Source organism: Caretta caretta, chromosome 1 (genome assembly GCF_965140235.1).
Source record: "Caretta caretta isolate rCarCar2 chromosome 1, rCarCar1.hap1, whole genome shotgun sequence".
Lineage (NCBI taxonomy): Eukaryota > Metazoa > Chordata > Testudines > Cheloniidae > Caretta > Caretta caretta.
In genome coordinates this window covers 266580288-266601701 of record NC_134206.1, presented here as the reverse complement: position 1 = coordinate 266601701, position 21414 = coordinate 266580288, and the positions used below count along the sequence as shown (strand labels likewise).

Genomic DNA, 21414 nt, shown 5'->3' with positions numbered 1-21414 from the left:
GTCACTTGCTTTCTAAAATCCATTAGTTCATGCTAGATAATAGTCTGCATACTGCAATTGTTGCTGTTGCTTATGTCTCCCATTTTTCATGCTGAAGTACATCTGCTGGAGGAAGCCCTTCCTGTTCATAAGCAGAAAATCTTTATTGAGAAATAATGACTCTCCAGAGCATTTACCTTTGGAGGCAGTGTCAATGTGAAGAAATGCACTGATTGATCGACTTTCATCTTCCATCCCTCCTTCACCATCAGCTAAGGGTATTGAAATACAATAAATCAGAAAACGAAAGTAGAGAAAATATGCAAACAATTTGACCAAGCCTGAAAGGGCACATAACACGACAGCAGACCAGTCAATTTCTCACTTTTAGGTCACTACTTTTAGGATGGTAGAAAGTGAAAACAGTTATGTCTGTTCGCTGGTAACTGGTAATGTCTGTAGAATACTTTAAAGGGTTAAAACACAATGGAAATGATAAGTATTGATATTACTGTTTGGTGGCCAATGTAAAATGAATAGATGGTCTCAATCCAGTTCCTAATAATTAGACATCCACCTCACCAAAATCAGGTCAGGGTTGAGACTGGTGAAGGCAGATAGGGGAGAAACTGTTTGGTTGTGGCCCTTTCTGTGCATCTCCTCGGCTATTCCACTTATTTCATAATGTGAAGATTTCTGCTGCCACCTTTTAACATTTGTTTTGCAGAACAAAGTAAATATATAATGTGGTGACATTGTGTCTTTGAGTTGCAACATTACATCAATGAGTACTGTCATGATACAATATTGTATCATAATGGTACAACCTCAAAGCCTGAAATAACTTGGGACTCGACTTGCTACAAGAGACTTGTGAAGAGTGAAACTGTCTGACTTTCAGCCTGGGTGAAAACCTTATCTAAACCAGCCAACAAGGAAGACGCTCCACCTGCTGGGAGATAGAAACAAGCAAGGTCTATGAGCCATCAACCTTTTATATAGGACATGATTTTACCAAATCCATCTACTTGCCTCTAAAACCAAGTGTCTAGACTAGTGGTTCTCAAACTGTGGGTCGGGACCCCCTTTGAATGGGGTTGCCAGGGCTGGCTTAGACTTGCTGGGGTCCAGGCCTGAAGCCCGAGGCCCACTGTCCAGGGCCAAAGCCAAAGCCTGAGGGCTTCAGCTTTGGCCCCTCTGCCCAGAGCGGTGAGGCTTGGGCTTTGGCCCCCCCACCCCGGGGTAGTGGGGCTCAGGGAAGTTCAGGCTTCGGTCCCTGCTCCTGGGGTTGTGAAGTAATTTTTGTTGTCAGAAGGGGGTCGCAGTGCAGTTAAGTTTGAGAACCCCTGGTCCAGACTGATACAGAAGAACGAACAGAGACGCTTCAAACTAACCAACAGCCAAACAAAAAAGAATGAAAGGGAGAAAGAGTGGAATCCTGTGTTCCATATATTGCAGTCCACATTCCTCACTCTCGCAGTGTCAATACCAAACCAAATACCAGAAAGGTTTTCAAATGTTAGATGAGAACTAAAATGTGTATGTATTAAAAGAGGAGTAATTTAAGTAAGGAAAGAGGACTCTCTCACTAGTTCAAGTCTTGGTTTCCCTATTCTCCCCCAGAACATACCCCATTTTACCTAAGTAAGGTTTTACAGGCATGTCATCCAGCAGCAGATGCAAGAGTCTCTGTGTGTGGGAACGCTGGCGGTTCAGTGATGTCACACGCAGTTCTATAGATGCAGTTTTCATCAGCCAAGACATCTGGTTTAGTGCTGAAATCTCATGTTCTAGGTAAGGGAGATACAGAAAGAATCATACAGCTGAGTAAAAATAATACTCCATATTACAAGAAAATTGTTTCTTTGTTTGGGTGGGGTTTTTTGGATGGTGTGGTTTGGATGGATGGGTTTTATAATGGCGTGTGAGAGAAGTGATTTTCAACTTAATTGAACCTGGCTAAATTGTTTCCTTACTTCTTGCTCATGAAAGGTAAGGACTGACAGAACTGTCCATCGCCAGGAATAGCTGCAGTGAGCGGTGGTCACACATGTATGCACAAAAAATTCTGACAATTAATCTCGGTCTTAACTTGCAACACCATCTACATTGCACAGTACTCTGCCTTTTCTGAGCAAAGAGGGTCAATTCTGATCAATTATGGTGTCTTTATGATCTGAATAAATATCAACAAGGCACTAAGCAGAGACAGAAGGTACTCAGCCTAAGTCTATACTTACAGCTGCAAGGAGAGCACACACTGGACACCCAGTTAGCACTGGTGTAAACAGCAGTGTAGATGGTGAGGCATGGCTTAGATGAGTAGAGTAGAGGAGTAGAGCAGAGCACCCTACATGCCTGAACCCCATAGATATATACCATGAATGGGCTCTCTACAAGCCCAAGCAGTGCCTCCCGTATCTGTAGCGTCCCACTGCCTCCGGACTGCCAGAGCCTTTCCCTGCCACAATGAGAAAGGCTCTTGCAGCAGGGATAGGCTCTGTCAAGGTGGAAAGAGTAGGGAAAGGCTCCAGCAGAAGGGAAAGGCTCCAGCAGGGAGAAGCTGACAGAGCTTTTCCCCACAGCCTCCCTGCTGCTGGAACCTTTCATTGCAGCATGTAGCTACACATGTAGTGTCTCTACTTTACCCACTGCCATTAGTTAAACTTCACCAGGCTTGAACTGTCGTCTCCAGAAATCTTCATGTTCTATGTTCATCTAATTTAGGATTGTAAAATCTTTGAGCGAGACACTGGTTTTTAATCTCTAAAAAGGATTATCCGAAGTCATGGCACTATATACACATTCACTAACAAATAGTAAATTAATACACTGCATCACCTCGACTAGCCTTTGTTATGTCCAATTAATTTTTAAACTTATTCTCATTATTACAGCTGAGAAATACCTTTAGAAACATTAAAATGTACGTATTATTAAAAAATTAATGCCAGCACTAGAAATAATCTCAGCCAATTATGCATAACAAGGAAGCCCTTCATAACATTTCATAAAATTCATACTTGGCATGCTGCAACGAACAATTCTTCACTTCCTGGCTCTACCTGGATCCACAAGCCTTCCCCACTTTTCAGAATGTAAGATTCCATAGTAGGATCTAACAGATTTGTAATGGAAGTGAAACTTACAAATACTCTAGACTTTTGTGGGATTCGCAAAGTAAACAGGGATGAACTGCAGACCACAATAAAATATTTTGAGAAAAAAAATGTATCTTGAAATGTGTCTCTCTCTTCCATGCCTACTCAGTCTGCAAACTTGATATGATGGTATACAACAGCTTCCCAATTAGTTTGGATTTCAGACTAACTAATCCAAGGAGATTACTTGGCTAAATCAACAAGTCAGCAGACAGGTTGGATTAAATCCATTCAATCAAGAATTTACCTAGAACCTTGACTCCTCCCAGTATCAAAGAGATAAACTTAATTTTAAATTAACATGAATTTTTCTTCTAAATAAAAAAAAAAGTTTTACCTTTGATAGAAAATGGCAAATGCTGCAACTGAGAGAATAAGAAATCCTGGCTGGTCCTCAAATATCTCATAGTTGGACCTGATGTATCTGAACATGCACACAACTGATAGATCACCTGATAACGGAACAAAAGTAAGATTTTAATTTCTGTTCCAAATTTAAAAGACACCAAGTCAAAAGAAAAATAAAATACATGACTTAACTAATACTGTGTCTGTGTTTAAAACAAACATCCCATCGGTCTACTCCAAGGCTGAATAAATCACTTATAGCAAACACCAGATTGTCACACCATTGAAGGACCAGATGAACAGGTAGATAATTAGCTTCTGTTCATACATGCTGTGGCACCATATAAGCACCATCCTGTTCTCTTAGCTGGGAAGGTATGGAGGCTTCTCAATTCTTGGATCCACCAAAGGAAGGAACTATATCCCATGTCTCTTTCCTTCTGTGACATGTCTTCCTTCCTGACTTTAGAACCAATTCGAATGAATTCCATTTGAAGTCATTTTTATTTCGAAAGGCTTTTAGCATGACATGTTGACTTATTTATATTTTTTATCTGATTTGATTTTATATGCAAGGCACCTAGCTCATCAATGATGCATACATGCCTAATTAAATTATGTCCATTTAGAGTACAATTATTTGTCATTGCTGCAAAGTTAAGGGGAGACGCTCCACACACTTTACAAGTAAGGATTAGTCTTAATTTTTATTCTCTAGGCAAACAATTGATGGTGCAAAAATAGAGTAACACACTCCTTGTTTAATTAACCAGCCACACACTAGTAGGAGAAACACAAATCAAAGGTTGCTTTATAAAGAGTATCCATTTACTAACTTTGACGTGATTGCAGATTTTTTATATTGTAAATGTGCAGTAATCCATTTTTACATACTGATGGGTAGAAGGAGTAAAAGTTTTAGTATGTAAAAAAATCTAGCATAAACATTTTGAAACAAAAACTGTATCAAATCACAACCACCTCTGTGCTCATTACTAACCAAGAAGTGGCAAACCCTGTTTCAGCTTCTGCCAACACAAAATATTCTGTATAAAATACCTGATAACACAGTTCTGCAAGATGGGGAGATTCTTGCACTGCTGTAGGGCCCGTCCTTGTTTCAGTCCCTTTCTCCAGTATATTCAAGATAGCATGAAGGCAAGTTCTGGGGCAACCCAAGACACCTTAAAATAGAAGATTAATTATTTTTTTTTTAGCATTGGTTGACTTTCATAAATATCATTAACATGCATAGCTTACATATTCACCCTCACAGTTCCATGTATCAGCATTACAAAATCCGGCAGAGATTTCAGTATGGTAATATAAACTGAAGTGGGAATTGCACCTTATTAAAATTCATAAGAAAATGTTTGACAGACTCTTTTTTTGCATTAGTAAAGAGAGAACAAATAGTCCCATATATGTCAAACAGTTTATTTAAGACCATTTTCCTTCAATGCTATTAAAAAACTGTGAATTCAACAGGTTTTTAATATTCTTGATAAATTGCATAAGAATTTGGGATTCCTGCTCTCTACCAAGCTTTGAATTATTGGTCAATATTCCATTGAAAGGAGAGTTGAATACTCTTGTCTTCCCTTGATTATATCGTGAAATTTACATGGTAAAACTTGCACACCAACCAAGAAAAAATGATTCAATGTGAAAATGGAGCCCTTTCTTTTCATTCTTTTTTCAATCACTATCTCCTTCAAATGATAAAAAGAGCAAGTTCCATGCCTGTAGTTTCAGAATCTGGTTGAAGAGTAGGATGGGGAGGAAACATCACTAATCATATTTGTTAATCTATGGCATGATAATCACCCAACTTGTAAAATGATTAATAGTATCTAAATAATAATAAACAGTCTATAGTGAGATATAAGAAATTAAGGATTTGAGATGGCAACGTAAGCCATGAGAGCAAAGCATCATAAGCATCCCAATGTGAAATGTTTTGTTTAACTGCTGCACACAGATATGCACATCTATCACTTCCTACCAGAAAGAACTGAAATAAAACAAACCAAAAGATCCTAAATATATTCAAGGTATTCTCTTGAAAATCATTCTTTAAATATCTCCATTCATCAGAAGAACAGAATTTTTTTTTTCCATGCTAGAGTCAGATTCAACACAATTTACTTAAACCGTTAAACCAAAAACATAATGTTCACCTGGACTGAAATCTCCATACCTGTTTTCAATGCTAAATGAGTTTTAGAAAGTCAAACATATAAATACTTGTGGAGTGTCATAATAAATTGAAGATCTACTTAATGTCATAATGATGTAAAAGTACTTTGCACCTAGGTCAGAATGGAGACATTCAAGATGACTATATTAAGTGCCTCTAGCTTTCCTGGTAAGGCCACCTGTGGATAAGATCAAGTAGTTTACATAACTGGCCATTGTTAAGCTATTATACAGTAGACGCTTGTTTGCAGCAACACCTTGTAAGTGCCACCACCGCATGCGAACAACATTTCCGCTGGGAACGCTTTCCCCATATGAATTGTCAATGCTCCACATAACAGCCACTTAGGAGCAACATAGCAAAAGTGCACCGTTATGTTGCTACTAATGAGAGTCTACTGTATTTTCAAACTGCCAAACCCACTGTCAGCCAGTAAAAGTGACCTGCAAGTGGGAAAAAAGGACTCATTTCCTTATGTGTCTTTTTGGTGCATAAATATATTATTTTTTTCACATTACAAATTCAGGTTCCATCCACCCCACTCTTCCTGGAAGGTTATGGACAACTGGAAATTTGCTGGGATTATATCCAACATCAAGCAATTGCAAGCTGATTGGGAGGTGTATTTGGTTTTGTTCAGAGTATTTAAAACAGGTTTTATATTTGTTTCTTCAAGGCTTTGTCCCATCTATATGGGGTTGGCTCTTCAAGTCTTTCTTCATCCCAGTCTGTCTTAAAGCTGTTCCTTGGAAAGTCTGCAGCTAATCAAATACTTTTGTATGATATCTATCTACCCAGTTTTGGATCTTCCAACATTTCTCTTAAACTTACAAGCGCAGGGTAAAACTCTGTTTCCTATATATTCTTCTGATCTTCTTTTTTCACATGCCCTCAACCTGAATTCCCTCAACCTTTCTATAATTAGTACCACCACACTTCCCTAATGCTTTTGTTCTGAACATAGTCCTTCCTTGTAACTCTAATCATTTATCTCAACATTTTCATTTTCCGCTGTATTCAAGATCTGCTCCTACGTCTTCCTCTTTGCCCAGCATTCAGTGCCATACAAAAGTACAGGCTTAATTACGATTGTGTAGATCTTACTTTTCAATTTGATACGCATTCTCCTATTGCAGATAACTCCAAACAGGTTTTTAGTTGTTTTCATTAACACCTATTTATCTAAAACAATCTATACAAGAGGTAGAAGAAAAAGTCTATTTCATAAATATACCTCACAACAAGGGCTATCAAGTGATTAAAAAAATCACATTGCGATTAATCATGTGATTAAATCGCACTGTTAAACAATAAGAATACCATTTATTTAAATATTTTTGGATGTTTTCTACATTTTTCAAATATATTGATTTCAATTACAACACAGAATACAAAGTGTACAGTGCTCAGTTTATATTTATTTTTGATTACAAGTATTTGCACTGTAAAAAAAACAAATGAAATCGTATTTTTCAATTAACCTATTACAAGTACTATAGTGCAATCTCTTTATCATGAAAGTTGAACTTGCAAATGTAGAATTATGTACAAAAAACTGCATTCAAAAATAAAACAATGTAAAATTTTAGACCCTTCAAGTCCACTCAGTCCTACTTCAGCCAATTGCTCAGACAAACAAGTTCGGTTACAATTTGCAGGAGATAATGCTGTCCGTTTCTTGTTTATAATGTCATCTGAAAGTGAAAACAGGCATTCACATGGCACTGTTGTAGCCAGCACCACAAGATATTTACGTGCCAGATGCGTTAAAGATTCATGTGTTCCTTCATGCTACAACCACCATTGCAGAGGACATGTGTCGAAGCTGATGACGGGTTCTGCTCAATAACAATCCAGAGCAGACTGGACCAACGCATGTTCATTTTCATCATCTGAGTCAGATGCCACCAGCAGTTGTTGATTTTCTTTTTTGGTGGTTTGGGTTCTGTACTTGCTGTATCTGAGTGTTGCTCTTTTAAGTCTTCTGAAAGCATTCTCCACACCTCACCCCTCAGATTTTGACTGGCACTTCAGATTCTTAAACCTTGGGTCAAGTGCTATAGCTATTTTTAGAAATCTCACATTGGTACCTTCTTTGCATTTTGTCAAAGTGAAAGTGCTGTGAAAGTGTTCTTAAAACAAACATGTGCTGGGTCATCATCCGAGACTGCTATGAGATTAACTATATGGCAGAATGCAGGTAAAACAGAACAGGAGACATACAATTCTCCCCCAAGGTGTTCAGTCACAAATGTAATTAACGCATTGTTTTTTTAACAAGCATCATCAGCATGGAAGCATGTCCTCTGGAATGGTGGAAGAAGAATGAAGGGGCATACGAATGTTTAGCATATCTGACATGTAAATACACCAGAACCTCACTAGAACGCGGGATTTGGGATCCATGCGCGGTACCACGTTAACACGGGGACTGCATTATAGTGGGGACCGCGTTAAAATGAATTGCAATTAAACTAATTAAATTTGGGATCAATGGCCGCAACCCTGTTATATGCTAATTTGTGCTATATACACGAGCGTTCTAGCAAAGGTCTGGTGTACCTTGCAACGCTAGCTACAAAAGTGCCATGTGAACGCCTGTTCTCACGTTCAGGTAACATTATAAACAAGAAGCGGGCAGCATTATCTTCCACAAATTTTAACCAAATCTTTTTGTCTGAGTGATTGGCTGAAGTAGGATTGAGTGGACTTGTAGGCTCTGAATTTTACGTTGTTTTATTTTTGAATGCAGTTATTTTTTTGTACATAATTCTACATTTGTAAGTTCAACTTTCATGATAAAGAGATTGCACTACTTGGGTGAGGTGAATTGAAAAATACTATTTCTTTTGGTTTTTTACAGTGCAAATATTTGTAATCAAAATAAATATAAAGTGAGCACTGTACACTTTGTGTTCTGTGTTGTAATTGAAATAAATATATTTGAAACTGTAGAAAACATCCAAAAATATTTAATAAATTTCAATTGGTATTCTATTGTTTAACAGTGTGATTAATCGCAATTAATTTATTTTTTTTTTAGAGACTCGCTATTCCTGACATTTCTAAAAGGTTTCTAACAAAAACAAAAGAAAATCCACCCATGCACACACACACTTTACAGGCCTTCTTTATACATCTTACAAGGCAAAAATTCACTTTCTTCTTCCACGGATTACCTTGAGGAAAGAAAGGTCAACTCCTATGTGATAAAACTGGTTCAAACCAGGTTAGCATCTGTATATCTCCAGGTTCTCCTTACTGTGTAAAAGAATGTGTCCTGTGGTAGCTTACACTCCATATTTGAGTATCAGTATACTTTTAAAAGCCAATTCTTTAAGGTTAAGGCCATTCCCTTTGATGTCATGAACGAGGAATCAGGATTTCTTCCACTGAGCTTTCCAATATATGGTCTCAACATTGATACAAAAGCTAGATAAATGCTAGATCCCCTTTTCATCCACATACCTGGATCTTGCAGATTTGTGGTGCTGACAGGTTTCTTCAGTTCATACCCCAAAAAATACAGGGCCAGGTTGGGTGGACTGCACTCCAGAGAGGTGATGAGAAGGTTCAGGATGTGGATTTTTGTTTCATGGTGGATCCGAGACTGCTTTTTTTCAGATTCCAGATCTTATTAGAAAGTGAAAAAAGGTCAGATGAAAACTGAAACGAAGATAATGTAAGTACTGCATGGCCCTCCCTCGCCACAACATACAAACCAAATAAAAGAAAGCTATAAGTAAAACTCAGATCACTCTAGAAATTTCCAGGAATTAATTCCAAATAACTATTGAATATAATCCTACACAATTTGTCCAGAGCAATTTATAATATTTTCTCTTAAGAACTGGTTCAATTTTGAATAGGCTGTTCTTACAATATTGTCCTAATTTAAAATAAGCGAGGAATACCCTTCATCCAACTATGGGGCCCTTTGTGTAATTGAGATGCCAAAACCATAACGGTTTCAGGGTTTACTTGCTCAGTAATTTGAAAGCTGTACTTGCTGAAAGCACGCTAAGGAAATACATGCAATTTGTAATCTACACAAAAGATAATCATGTAAATAAAATGTGACCAGTCACATACCATCTTCCGGATTAATTAATTCCTCTGCATCTTCATTGTCCAAACACTCCACAAACCCAGCCATCAGCTTCTGACTTATACTCTGGATTCAGAAATGGAAGGTTGGGAATGAAAAACACAGAGAATTTTGATGAAGATAAAACACTGATTTAAGTACAAGATGATTTTAAAAAATGAAGTTTTATAGTTTATTTCATTGACAAAAATGTGATCATACTAGTGAGCATTCATTATTGGGGTCTTACTTGTTCTAAGCATACATCAACTGTTAAGCCACATGATAAATAATATTTTAAACTCCAACGTCTTAAAAATACGTTACATTAACCTCCCCTAGGGAGAACAGTCTCACCAAAGAAAAGGGTTAGTATGTCATACAAAACTGTCCACTCCTTATCGTGGGAAAGGTTCTATTAAAAACGTAATGCCATGAATAAGTAACCAATCTTTATGGTGCTATGGCAGTGGTTCTCAAACTTTTGTACTGGTGACCCCTTTCACATAGCAAGCCTTTCAGTGGGACTCCCTTTATAAATTAAACACACGTTTTAACATATTTAAACACCATTATAAATTCTGGAGGCAAAGTGGAGTTTGGGTTGGAGGCTGACAGCTTGCGAACCCCCCCCGATATAATAACCTTGCGACCCCCTGAAAGATCCTGACCCCCAGTTTGAGAACCCCTGTGCTATGGAAAAATAATCTGTTCTTTTGTACAGACAAGGCACTATGTAGCCTTATCACATATAATCTAGGTTTGTTTTTATTAAGTAGTAAAAGTATTGTTTTCCCATCACTACTTTCTTTCCCCAAATTCAAACAGAATGGTGGTTACCTGATCATGTGTGAAATCTCCTACTAGCTTTATCTGAATGTTGGAGTTACAAGAAATGCAACAAAGGATCTTGGCACTTTCAAAAGCCAGTTCAGGATTGCTGTTGCCATGATAAAGATACCTTTAAAAAATTGCAAGAATAATGTAATTAAATTGTTGGTCACTCCAGAGTTCCCAGAGAATATTACTCAGAGGAAAAAAGAGCATTTGTAAACTGAAACAATTTAAAATAAAATCTGAATAATCCTGTATATATAGCAAACTTTTTAAATTATAGATTGAGAATTTTGTCTACAAAGGTACACAGCAGCTAAACACTCTCCACACCAGTAATAAAGATTGACCAGGAGAGAGATTACTCCCAGAAATTTTTCTGCTGTTTCCTTTACCCTATATCCACCTTAAAGGGGTCAATATAAATGAAAGAAGGCATTTGGATACACCCTTAGGAAATAGGTGGACAAAGAGCAATGGTCTGAAAGACATCTATCTGAAAACTGTATACTTACTATTGCTATACGTAACATCTGAGATTACGATAACAAGAGGATTAGAGAAAAAACTACACACTTTGTTTTTACAGGGCTGTGTGCGTAATGATTTCATTGTTTCTCCTCTGTAGTCAGTTTTCCAGTTGTTTGTATTGGCCTGCCTATAGTAAAATGCCAGTGTAAACCACAAACATTGGCAGAGAGACTCAATGGCAAGTGTGGTACTTGAAACTGTATTGCTCTCCGTTTGAAAATCAAGTTAATAGTATCCCTTTAATGGGAATAATTAATGAGCAGTGCTGCAAAAGGCTAGGGTGGCAGATTGGGTCAAAGGAACTTTTACTGGCCGAATCTATGGCTATCGTGAAAAAGTCCAGGTTGGAGAAATGAAGGATATACACAGGTAAGCAATGAATTTAAAAGTTCGGAATTTCACAAAAAGTATGAGTAACTCAGAAGAATTCCTCAGAACAGAGGAATTGCCCCACTCTTGCAATCAAATGTATGCAGGTGGACCCTTCAAGCTGTGCAGAATTCACTGTTCAGCGAGGCTCTGAACAAGCAGAAGGTTCTACTGTGTGGATGCAACTGAAGAATTACAGCCACAATGGCCTCTCTTCACTTTCCAACACAGCCAAAGTGCCTGCCCCCAAAAGTAATTTGTGCCTACCTGGCAATGTTTACCACATTGTCTGCCTTTTTAGTGCGGGGGTTGATTCCTTGCAGCAGCTGTTCCAGAGGTGTGACAATTAGGGAAAGGTGGCTCTCACGTAAGAGGTCCATAAAGAGGTTCTCCTTCTGTAGGGTCAGATTAAGAAGTGCAAGGCAATATTGCACTGCTTTCTCCAAATGCATCTTCCCTATAGTACATAAGCAAAAAAGCAAACACATACAATAGTTACAAAGCAAGCCACAATTCCTGGAGCCTCTACAAAAAGGTAATATTTGAACAGCTCATCAAAGTACTCTTTCAGAAAAGTACCTTGAGATCCGATAACTTTTTTTTCAGTTAACTTCCCTCAGAACATAACTTTATATATTTGAGAAACAAAAGATATATAGAAATACCAGTGTCACATCGCTTTTGGTAAACTCTTCATTAATATTTTAAAAATAAACTAATGGCACATACCAGGAAAGGGGGCATACGTATCAAGCTGTTTAACCCCTTCTTCCAGCAGACTAAGGGACAGTTCCAACATTGGTGACTCATTCAATAAATGATACATCAGACTGAATCCAGGTGGTTTATGTGCTATTATTTCTTCTCCTAAAAAAGAAAAAGAAAATGGGGGAAATTACTTACTAGTAATTCTGTTTGTCAGAGGCATCCTCTTACTCCATTCCATACCAGAAAACATCTCAACAATAGCTACTGTAGCAATCAATGTGATATATCACAGGAAAATTCTTTGGAGCACTTTCCACCCAAAAGCCACTTAAGCAGATAGCAGCTCATATAAGCTAGGAAAGAATAGCGGTGGGCGATTGCCATAAGACAGACTTCGAAATCTAAAAGCAGAATTTTAGCTTTCACCAGGTGTACTCTTCCTGGAAACATCCAACCTTTACATTTAAGTCAGTAAAGGATGCCCCAGCCACAATCTCTTCAGAATCACCTACTCTGGGTTCTTCAGGATGTTTTTAGATCACAGAAACAAATTTGCATTACTTTAGATTCCTTTGAAGACCTTGTGTGAGGAAAAAAGAAAACTGAAGATGCATGAAATGTTTAATATACGTATTATAAATATCTGCTGCAATGAACTAGAGCGTAGAGGAAAACTATTGTTGGTATGATACTCAAAGGTCATCAGAAAACAAAATCAGCTGGCAAAAGAAAAAACATTGTAAATAAGAAAAAGTCTATATTAACACTCCCAGTTTACTTATCCCCCTAAAAAAGACAAAGGAAGATGATGTAGGACACAAACACTGGAGCTGAGAGGATGCTTTTCACTGTGTGATCTAGAGGCCTTCCAGTCTGTGCCAAACTTACTAGAAAGACATATTTCTGCCTGTCTCTCCACCTACGCACTGTTTCTAAAGGTTCTTTGAGCCTGTAGCAAATTAACAAGCATCATTTAGTGAAAAACTTTAAGAGGAAACCTCACATTAAAAAATGTGCAGTACAAAACTAAGATGAATAAACTCAACTTTAGCCTCAAACTCACTATAATGCAGCAATTGCCTTCTTTCTTGGCCTCAGAAGAGTAGTATCCCTCATTAAAATTGAGTTCAGGAAGTACTAATTTTAACATCCTAGAATGAATCATTTCTAAACTAGATAACCTTCACTGTTCAGTAACATCAATAGAAAATTGGCTACAGAACACATCAAGTAAGCATCCTTAACTGGCTGTGTGATTACAATGGAGATTTAGATATAAGCCATAGAAACAGAAATTCAGGCCCAAGAATAAGATATTTAAAATCTCAAAGTTAAAATAAATTGTCAAATGCTGCTTTTAATGAGATAATTATAGTTACTAGAAAATCTAATGCAAAGTCACAATAAATATAATGCTTTCTTCTCATAAAGTAGCAGTGCCTATGTCCTAAGACAGAGAGGTTCCCCACAAACCAGCTGCCAAATGGTTACTGGTAAACCACAGAAGACAGTAGGCAAATGACTGATGTCTCCCCATATAGCCAGTAATTAATAAATTGAGATCCAGTCCTAAAAGGTGAACCAATTACCATTTCCCCAATCTGGTTGCCATGTCATGGAGACAAGATATAAGGTTTAAAGCCTAGACCCATAAGTTCAAGGTTGGCATTTCCACCAACTCCCATCTTTTCAAATATATGGCTACTTTAAGGACTATAAGCACCTATTTTCAGTCAGGCCCACACCCCACCTGTGAGAGCAAGCAGTTGGACTAGAAGAAAAGATCATCTCTCACAAAAGGACAGGAACATGCCATAGCAAGTCTGCAATACAAAGGAAACAGCATCTACTAATTAGAATCAGCAAAGGGCAAGAACTGAGTCCTGTAAAGCTGGTTTAGAGCTTTTGATCCACAGGGTAAGCTTTGCCCTGATGCCCTCTTCCTTCTACAACTAAGAAGCATGTTCTTTTCCCTACTGCCTTTCTGCCTGTCTCATTTCTTTCTGCATTCTTTTCTTCTACCTTCTATAGAAAAAGAGCAAGAAGAAAACACAAAGACTCAAACTAAAGGAATCTGGATGCTAGTACGCAAGGAGGAAAAGAATGAGTGAGTGAGTGGGTCGTGCTTTTCTACCAATTTTGATAGACAGTTCACTTGCCTCCTTGGGTCCTGGTAACTAGCGATTTATTGCCTTATGGTAGGATGTTTTCTGCTGTGGTATGCGGGGGCAAGGGAGTAGAAAATACACAAACAAAAAGGTGCTCCAACATCTTATATTTTTACTATAATACTATATATTATTTTTTCTGAAGGAATGCAAAGTGCTTCACAAATTATACATACACAAAAAATTACTTCACCACCATCCAGAGTGTAAGAAAGCAGCTGTTTAACAGTATAGAATATTCATACTACAATATCTAAATGAAATTGCAGGACAAGTTCTGGTCGACAAAATGTAACTTCCTAATTCGATTTTGGCCATGATGCTCCTAATCTTCTGAGTGTGTTATGGGATCTTTAATGACCACAAATGTGCAGGATGTCAGTTTTATATCTCATCTTAAAGACATCACCTCCAGAAGCACATTGCCCCCTAGTTCCATGCTGGGGCATTGATTCATTATTGATTCAGAAAAGAGTGCAGCCTACTGAGTCAGCAGCACTTTAGAGTTTCTTGGATATTTCCTATCTAAGCATGGACTCAGCTTGCTTGTAAAATGTGATAAGATCACAATACAGAGGTATGGAAGTAGAGTGAAAGTAATAATCTTGTTTTACAGTACATAAATGAACAAATTAACCTTGTAACTCCACATATTGGTCCGCAAAGTCTTCAAGTTGAGGTTCGTAGTCTCTCAGCAGCTTGTAAAAAACCTCCAGAACCACCTCAGCTACCTCCCACTGTGGACAACCACAAAAACAACACACCACACAGGATATTATTAATATTCACAAAACCAGGATGACAGAACAATATAACTAGAAGGGAAAGTGAAACAATTCAACAATGGATTGGGCAAGACTTCAAGAAAAATGTGTCTGCTTTTAAAATTAGCATCCCACAGCACTAGGAAATTACTTAAGTCAGAGAATTTGAAATACTATCAGTGTGCTTTTTTGAACTAAAAAGAACATCTGCAAATATAACGATAGTGTATTTTTCGTATATTCAAAACCAGATGCAAACTTATTCTGAAATGTATAAAAGAATGAATATGCTTGTAAACTTGACTGTTTGCCTGCCTGGGTCACTCCACTTTCAATGTAAATGCATTTTCATCAAAAAGAATCATATTGAGGAACTCAAATTCCATGCTTCAAGAAGTTAAAATACTATGTTAACACTATTTGGTTAAATAATCTTGTGACATGATCATGATGAAAGAACTCTAACTGGTGGATGAAGGTTCTAATTATTCAGGTCTATGAAAGCTACTTAGGTTTTGCAATCATTAGCCAAACTGGTAAAATTCTGGTAACAAAGCAATTTATAAAATATCATAATGTAACAACAGCAGATAGCTAACTCCATGTATTTCTCACATGGCTAGAGAAGTGGCTAGAGACACTTTACCTTCAGAAATAGAGTTCTTTTACCAAAGGGGTATGGAAACTCAATACAACTCTCACCCCGACTGTTTACTAATTTTATCCTGCTTTTGACAATGCAAACAGTGGTGTTTGAAAATGCTCTTTCCAGTCTACATTCTGTGCTCCACATTTTGGCAGACTTCGGCATCTCCTTGCTGGCTGTTGAAAGGCTATCACATCTTGTCGATTTAATGTGTTAGTATCAAGAAGCTCAGTGCTTCTAGCCCTTTAAGGACAACCAAGCGATTCTTGAACAATGAAGATATTTACTGTAAATCTCTCCGCAATCTGCTTCTCAGGAGTGGAGGATGTCATTTGGCTACAGCTTTGATTTAAAGAATCCATGGACTCATCACAGCTGCATCAAACTTGCACATCACAGCTCTTCCAAGGCCAGGGACTAAAGTGCTTTAGTCCCAAAAGAACTATCTTCACAACTAAAAATTACCTTTTCAGCAGCAATCCGGTAAGCTCTGGTGCGAAATCGGAGAAACACAGTGTCTCTGAGGAACTGCAGATAGGGGTCAAAGCCTGGTGGGCGCAGTCCTGCCCCCAAGTTAGAAGGGAATGAACTCTCCACCAGCGTGCTGATTAGCTGACAGAAGGCACGGGTTAAAGGGTACTCCTCACACCGAGATTCAACCTCATTTAGTTCAACCTTCCCAAGAGGAGGGGGGGAAAAAAACCATCAAGGCCTCAACTTAAGAAATAACACTAAAGAACCAGACAACAGCAACAAGATTCCACCTCAATAGATTTGTAATTAAAATCAAAATACATTCAAAATAATAAGGCTGAAACACAATAAAAAAAACGGGAAGGGAATGTTGATTGAAGGCTGAAATGACTGAAATTCATTCTCATTGACTTCAGTGGGAGTCAGGGTGCACAGGGAAAGTAGGATTGGGCCCAATTTTTTTTTTTTTTTAAATTTAAGAAGTATCCTACTTTGACACGTCATTATTTGAAAAGCAATTAACATAATAATGTAGTGATAGCTCTTACTCTTATTAAGCTCAACTGTTGCTTTATCTACCATTCTTTTTAATAGCAATACCATTTCCTTCGCCACTACTCACCACAAAAACAAGCAAAGAAACAAGTTAAGCCCAAACCCACAATGTGATGCACATGTGCTGGCTCCAACACTACATCCAATTCTCTTCTATGGGGCTCTGCACAGGCACAGAAGTCCTCTTACATGCATCAGATTTCAAGATTGTAGCCTAAAACATATTCTAAGCTGCCACCAGTTTTCAAGTGTCTTGGCCATTAGGTGATTTTAAAAACAATGTTGGAAAAGAGGACAGATAATAGTTTATAGTACATTCACGTCTTAAAATGGTTGTTTACACAGAATTAAAATTGACTGGCAATGCCTTATACCATTCTAAGATGTTAAATATACCTGTACTTAAACCTCTGAAAACCAGCAAATACAGAATTACAGTACACAACTGCCCGACCCTACAACCTCTACTCCGCCCTCTGGAAGTGGCAATGGCCATTGGGGATATATGGTAAGTACGAATCATTCTGGGCTGATAAGCAGACATGAGGAACGACTCAGTGTTCTGGGAGGACACAAGGCATTGCCAGTCAACCTTAACTCTGTATTAAAGTTTTTGGGCAGTGAATTTTCCTGGATTTTTGAGGAAGTGGTGGTAGTGTGGGAGCATGATTGAGGGGTGCCTGTGGGAAGGCACAAGGCTGGGAACACCTCACTGCCACTCTCTACTGGCTCTGCCCTCCTCCTGACCCCTCTATCCTTCCAATAGGGTTGGAGAGGCCATGAGAAGGAATGAAGGTGGTAACAAAGGAGCATATCTACCAGCTGGACGCAGCAATGGAGGTGAGCCTCATACTTTTTACTTTTCTTCAAGACCTGATGTAGCGGGAATGGACTCTGTACTATCCTCGGCAGCACAGCAGGCCTGAATGCTCAGCTGAGTCAAATCAGCCCACAGAAATTAATGCAGCCTGACACAAGAACTCAGAGATGTGAAGTGACCCCTTCATCTCAATGGGTGTATGCTCCCCTCTCCCAGTGCTGTAGAATATCAATTCAAAACAATCCTGTTACACCTCTGGTTTTAAAGAAATTTGAATACTAAAATAAGACTTATTGGAGGGAGGCAGCATCTGAGGGATCCCTTGATCAAATTACTCCAAATCTGCACCACTATCTCTACGCCTAGCGCTAATGTAACCCAGCAATGTTATATGGGGTGGTAATGTCACCCATGGTTAAGGCTGCACCAAGATTTCCATTTTAACTGGAGTGAAAAAGGTCTACAAACTCTCTCTTTTTTGCATCATAATATAATTCTTAAAAGTTTACTGTAATTGTTCACTGCTTTATTTTTCTATAGCAACATGTGAGGCGAAAAATATTGTTTGATGCGACTGTTTTTAAAAGGGCCAAGTGACTAATTTTTTTCTAGTGTCTGACATTTCCCTCAGACTCCTCTCCACCTCCTTTTGTTTTTTTACACACAAAATTACAATACTTTGAGAGATAAAACTGATAGGCATGAACCTTTGGTTTGTGTAGATCATATGAATTATTGCATAAAGTTGAGATTTGTTTTCTATGTTTATTTTATGCTTATAAACATAAGCTACTTTTTGACTGATGATAGTATGCTGGCACCACATTAGTCAATGCTGACCTTATGCCAGCCCTGAGAATAGGGCTCTCTATTACGAGTGCATTTGCTGATGCTCAGTATCCCCTTTGATCATGCTGACATAGGAGTTGCAGCTATTTCCTTTTCTTTGATCACACTCAGTCTCACTGCTCAGGAATGAGATGCATACAGCATGATCACATTATCCTAGTGCTGCTGCTTACTAGCCTTCCATCTTCCTTTTGTTTAATTAAGCTATTTCCTTGGCAATACTTCTAATGTAAAATGAGTATGCATGTAGGGACTACACTCAAATATTGGTTCTTAAGTCATAAGCTTTGTATTGGGACAAAACTTCCAGAAGGAGCCTCTGCAGAATACAGACAGAGCAACTAATGAGTACAACACACATTCTCAGCAAGCTGTCATGGGCAGGATTCAAACTAGATGTATGTGGGTACTGCTTGGGCTGAATAGCCATGGCACATCACCTTGAGCCACCCACTTACTCTAACATCAGGCTGTCTACACTTTGTCTTGCAACGGAGCCCCAGTCCTGCTGTACATGCACAAATTATTTTCTCTGGCTTTAGAGACACAAGGTGGACGAGGTAATAATATAGTTTATTGGACCAAATTCGTTTGGTGAGAGAGAAAAGCTTTCAAGCTGCACAAAGCTCTTCGTCAGGTCTGGGACACGCTTGCCAGTTTGGCTCAATCCACACTGTGAATCCAGCTTTAACAACTTTTTAAATATTGTTTTTCCCCAAGAGAAAAATGAGTGTTAGACACAAGCTAAAAATCAATTCTGAATGGGTGAGATCTGTTATGGGAGGATGAGAACTATAATAAGAACAACAGATAGGTCCAAAAAAAGTTATAAGAACTTAAGAGCTGCAAAAAAACTTGATGTGGTATTTTTGGAGACACCCCTCTGAGTGATGTAAGTTACATCAAATTAAAGCACTGGCCACACTGCACTATGTCGGCAGGAGACACTCTTCTGTGGACATAGGTTCTGCCTCTCGCGGAGGTACAGTAATTATCTACACCAGAAGGGCTACAGCAGCACCGATGCATCGGTGCAGCTGTATGGATGTAGCCGGGTAGTGTAGACTTGCCCTTAAACCACCTGTTAAACAGTAAACAAGTTTCAGCCTTAGCTATAATGGAACTACTGCCCAACTATAATGATATACTTTGCATGTCTGATTAGAATGTAACCTTTACATGTGTTTTGTTTAAAGGGGGATGGAGGGAGGAAAAGTCTGAAAACAAATGAGAGCAAGAATACCTACAAAAGTCTGATGCACTAATCCATACTGATAAGCAAAAATGAGTATGATTCCTTTTTCTAGCTAAATCACAATGGATTTACGTGACTTAAAACTGACTGCTAATGCAGAAAAAAAATGAAATACAGGAAACAATAAGCAGTCTAGGAATTTTAGAAAAATGTGTACATAACAAGAAAGAAGGGCAAAGACATCTATTCCATACATATTAGAAAGCTGCTAGGCATGGCCAAACAAATTTTAAGAACTCCATTAGATTTACAAAGCAAGATAAAAACAGACTTCTAGGAGCCATGAGTAGGTTTGGGAATAACAGATGCAAAGCAAAGAGGGATTTTATTTCAAGACTCAATAGCAGGCACAACCTCTACATTTTCCCCCTTGCACTCATCTGTATAGAAATCAAAGTGGCTTCCTAGAAGAGAAGAACCCTTACCTCAATGCCAGTTGCTTGCCTTTGACCTGGAGCTCTTACAGTCTGTAATATCTTAAACAGAAAGGGGGAAAAAATGTGTTTCTACATAGCTACTAACAGAAATGGCTGATGTTTACATTGTACCAGAAATGCTTATTGTATTCCCTACTAACCACTTCTTTCAGGGGGAACAGGAGCTTTTAAAAAAAAAAAAATCTCTAATTTGCTGATAGAACAATGGACTGCCCATCTCTGAGAGTTGTACAGATCCTCCACATTCACTTTTACCCCCCAACCCTCAAAGGGCTACGTCATGTTGCTTCTTCATGTCAGCCAAGCACTGGACAGAACTCCTTCCAGTGCAGTGATGGTCACTCCTAAACCATCTAGAGAGGTCAAACGCTATCTTGTGATCTCTTACAATAGCACTACTTCAGGATTCACAGATCTTTATGTCTCCCCTGGTATGTGAGTTGCGGACTGGTCCTGCTTTGAGCAGGGGGTTGGACTAGGTGACATCCTGAGGTCCCTTCCAAGCGGGAGATTCTATGATTCAAAGGGCCGGTTTCTCCCCATTCCCTTTCCTTGCGCAATAAGAATACACCACTATTATCAGTACACAGGCCTTTTCTACAGTAAGAAACAATGTGAATTTGATAATCAGCAATGGAAATAAATGATTAAAAGAGCATTTAGGAAAAGTGTGTCATATTACTGCTAAGATTTAAGTATATAATGTTAAAATATATTACAATTCAGCCAGGACTCAGTTACTACAGTTCTAAGCAGTATACAAAATCCTAAAATACCTGTGCATATTCCAGTGATTGCCAGAGTGAAGCAGCTATCTCAGGAGATTTTCCAAAGGCAGTAAGAGTCTCTAATAGTTCGGCTTTCAAAATGGGAGGGATGCTACATTGCAGGAGTCCCAAAATGACTACCACTGGAGTCCACTGGGGGTGCTCACAGAGTGCCAAACGAGCATTCTCACTCTGCAGAATGATACACAAAACAAGAGGGGAGGGTGGAGTACACACTGTCACTTTGAAAGGTCTTGGAGTTTTGCAACACCTAATTCAAATGATTCAAAGTCTCAGGGCTTGTCTAGACTACCGAGAAGGGTCCATCTAAGATACGACAGCTGATGCTCTCCTGTCGACTCCGCTTGCGCTCCTTGTTCTGCTGGAGTACCGGAGTTGATGGGAGAGAGCTCCGCAGTCGCTTTACTGCATCTATACTAGATGCGATAAAATGACCCCTGC

At 38.6% G+C, this 21414-nt stretch overlaps 1 protein-coding gene across 1 annotated transcript in view; it reads right to left on the bottom strand.

The window, feature by feature from the left end:
• NUP205 (nucleoporin 205) overlaps window positions 1-21414 on the bottom strand; it is a 71448-nt gene that overhangs the window by 23815 nt on the left and 26219 nt on the right. The window contains exons 13-25 of the mRNA XM_048835446.2: window positions 20962-21144; window positions 20174-20224; window positions 16261-16470; window positions 15023-15122; window positions 12239-12376; window positions 11777-11966; window positions 10616-10736; window positions 9781-9862; window positions 9157-9321; window positions 4548-4672; window positions 3478-3592; window positions 1620-1769; window positions 177-251 (exon numbers count right to left, since the gene is read on the bottom strand). Coding sequence (XP_048691403.1) covers window positions 177-251; window positions 1620-1769; window positions 3478-3592; window positions 4548-4672; window positions 9157-9321; window positions 9781-9862; window positions 10616-10736; window positions 11777-11966; window positions 12239-12376; window positions 15023-15122; window positions 16261-16470; window positions 20174-20224; window positions 20962-21144 — 1705 coding nt within the window. The remainder of the gene's footprint in view (window positions 1-176; window positions 252-1619; window positions 1770-3477; window positions 3593-4547; window positions 4673-9156; window positions 9322-9780; window positions 9863-10615; window positions 10737-11776; window positions 11967-12238; window positions 12377-15022; window positions 15123-16260; window positions 16471-20173; window positions 20225-20961; window positions 21145-21414) is intronic.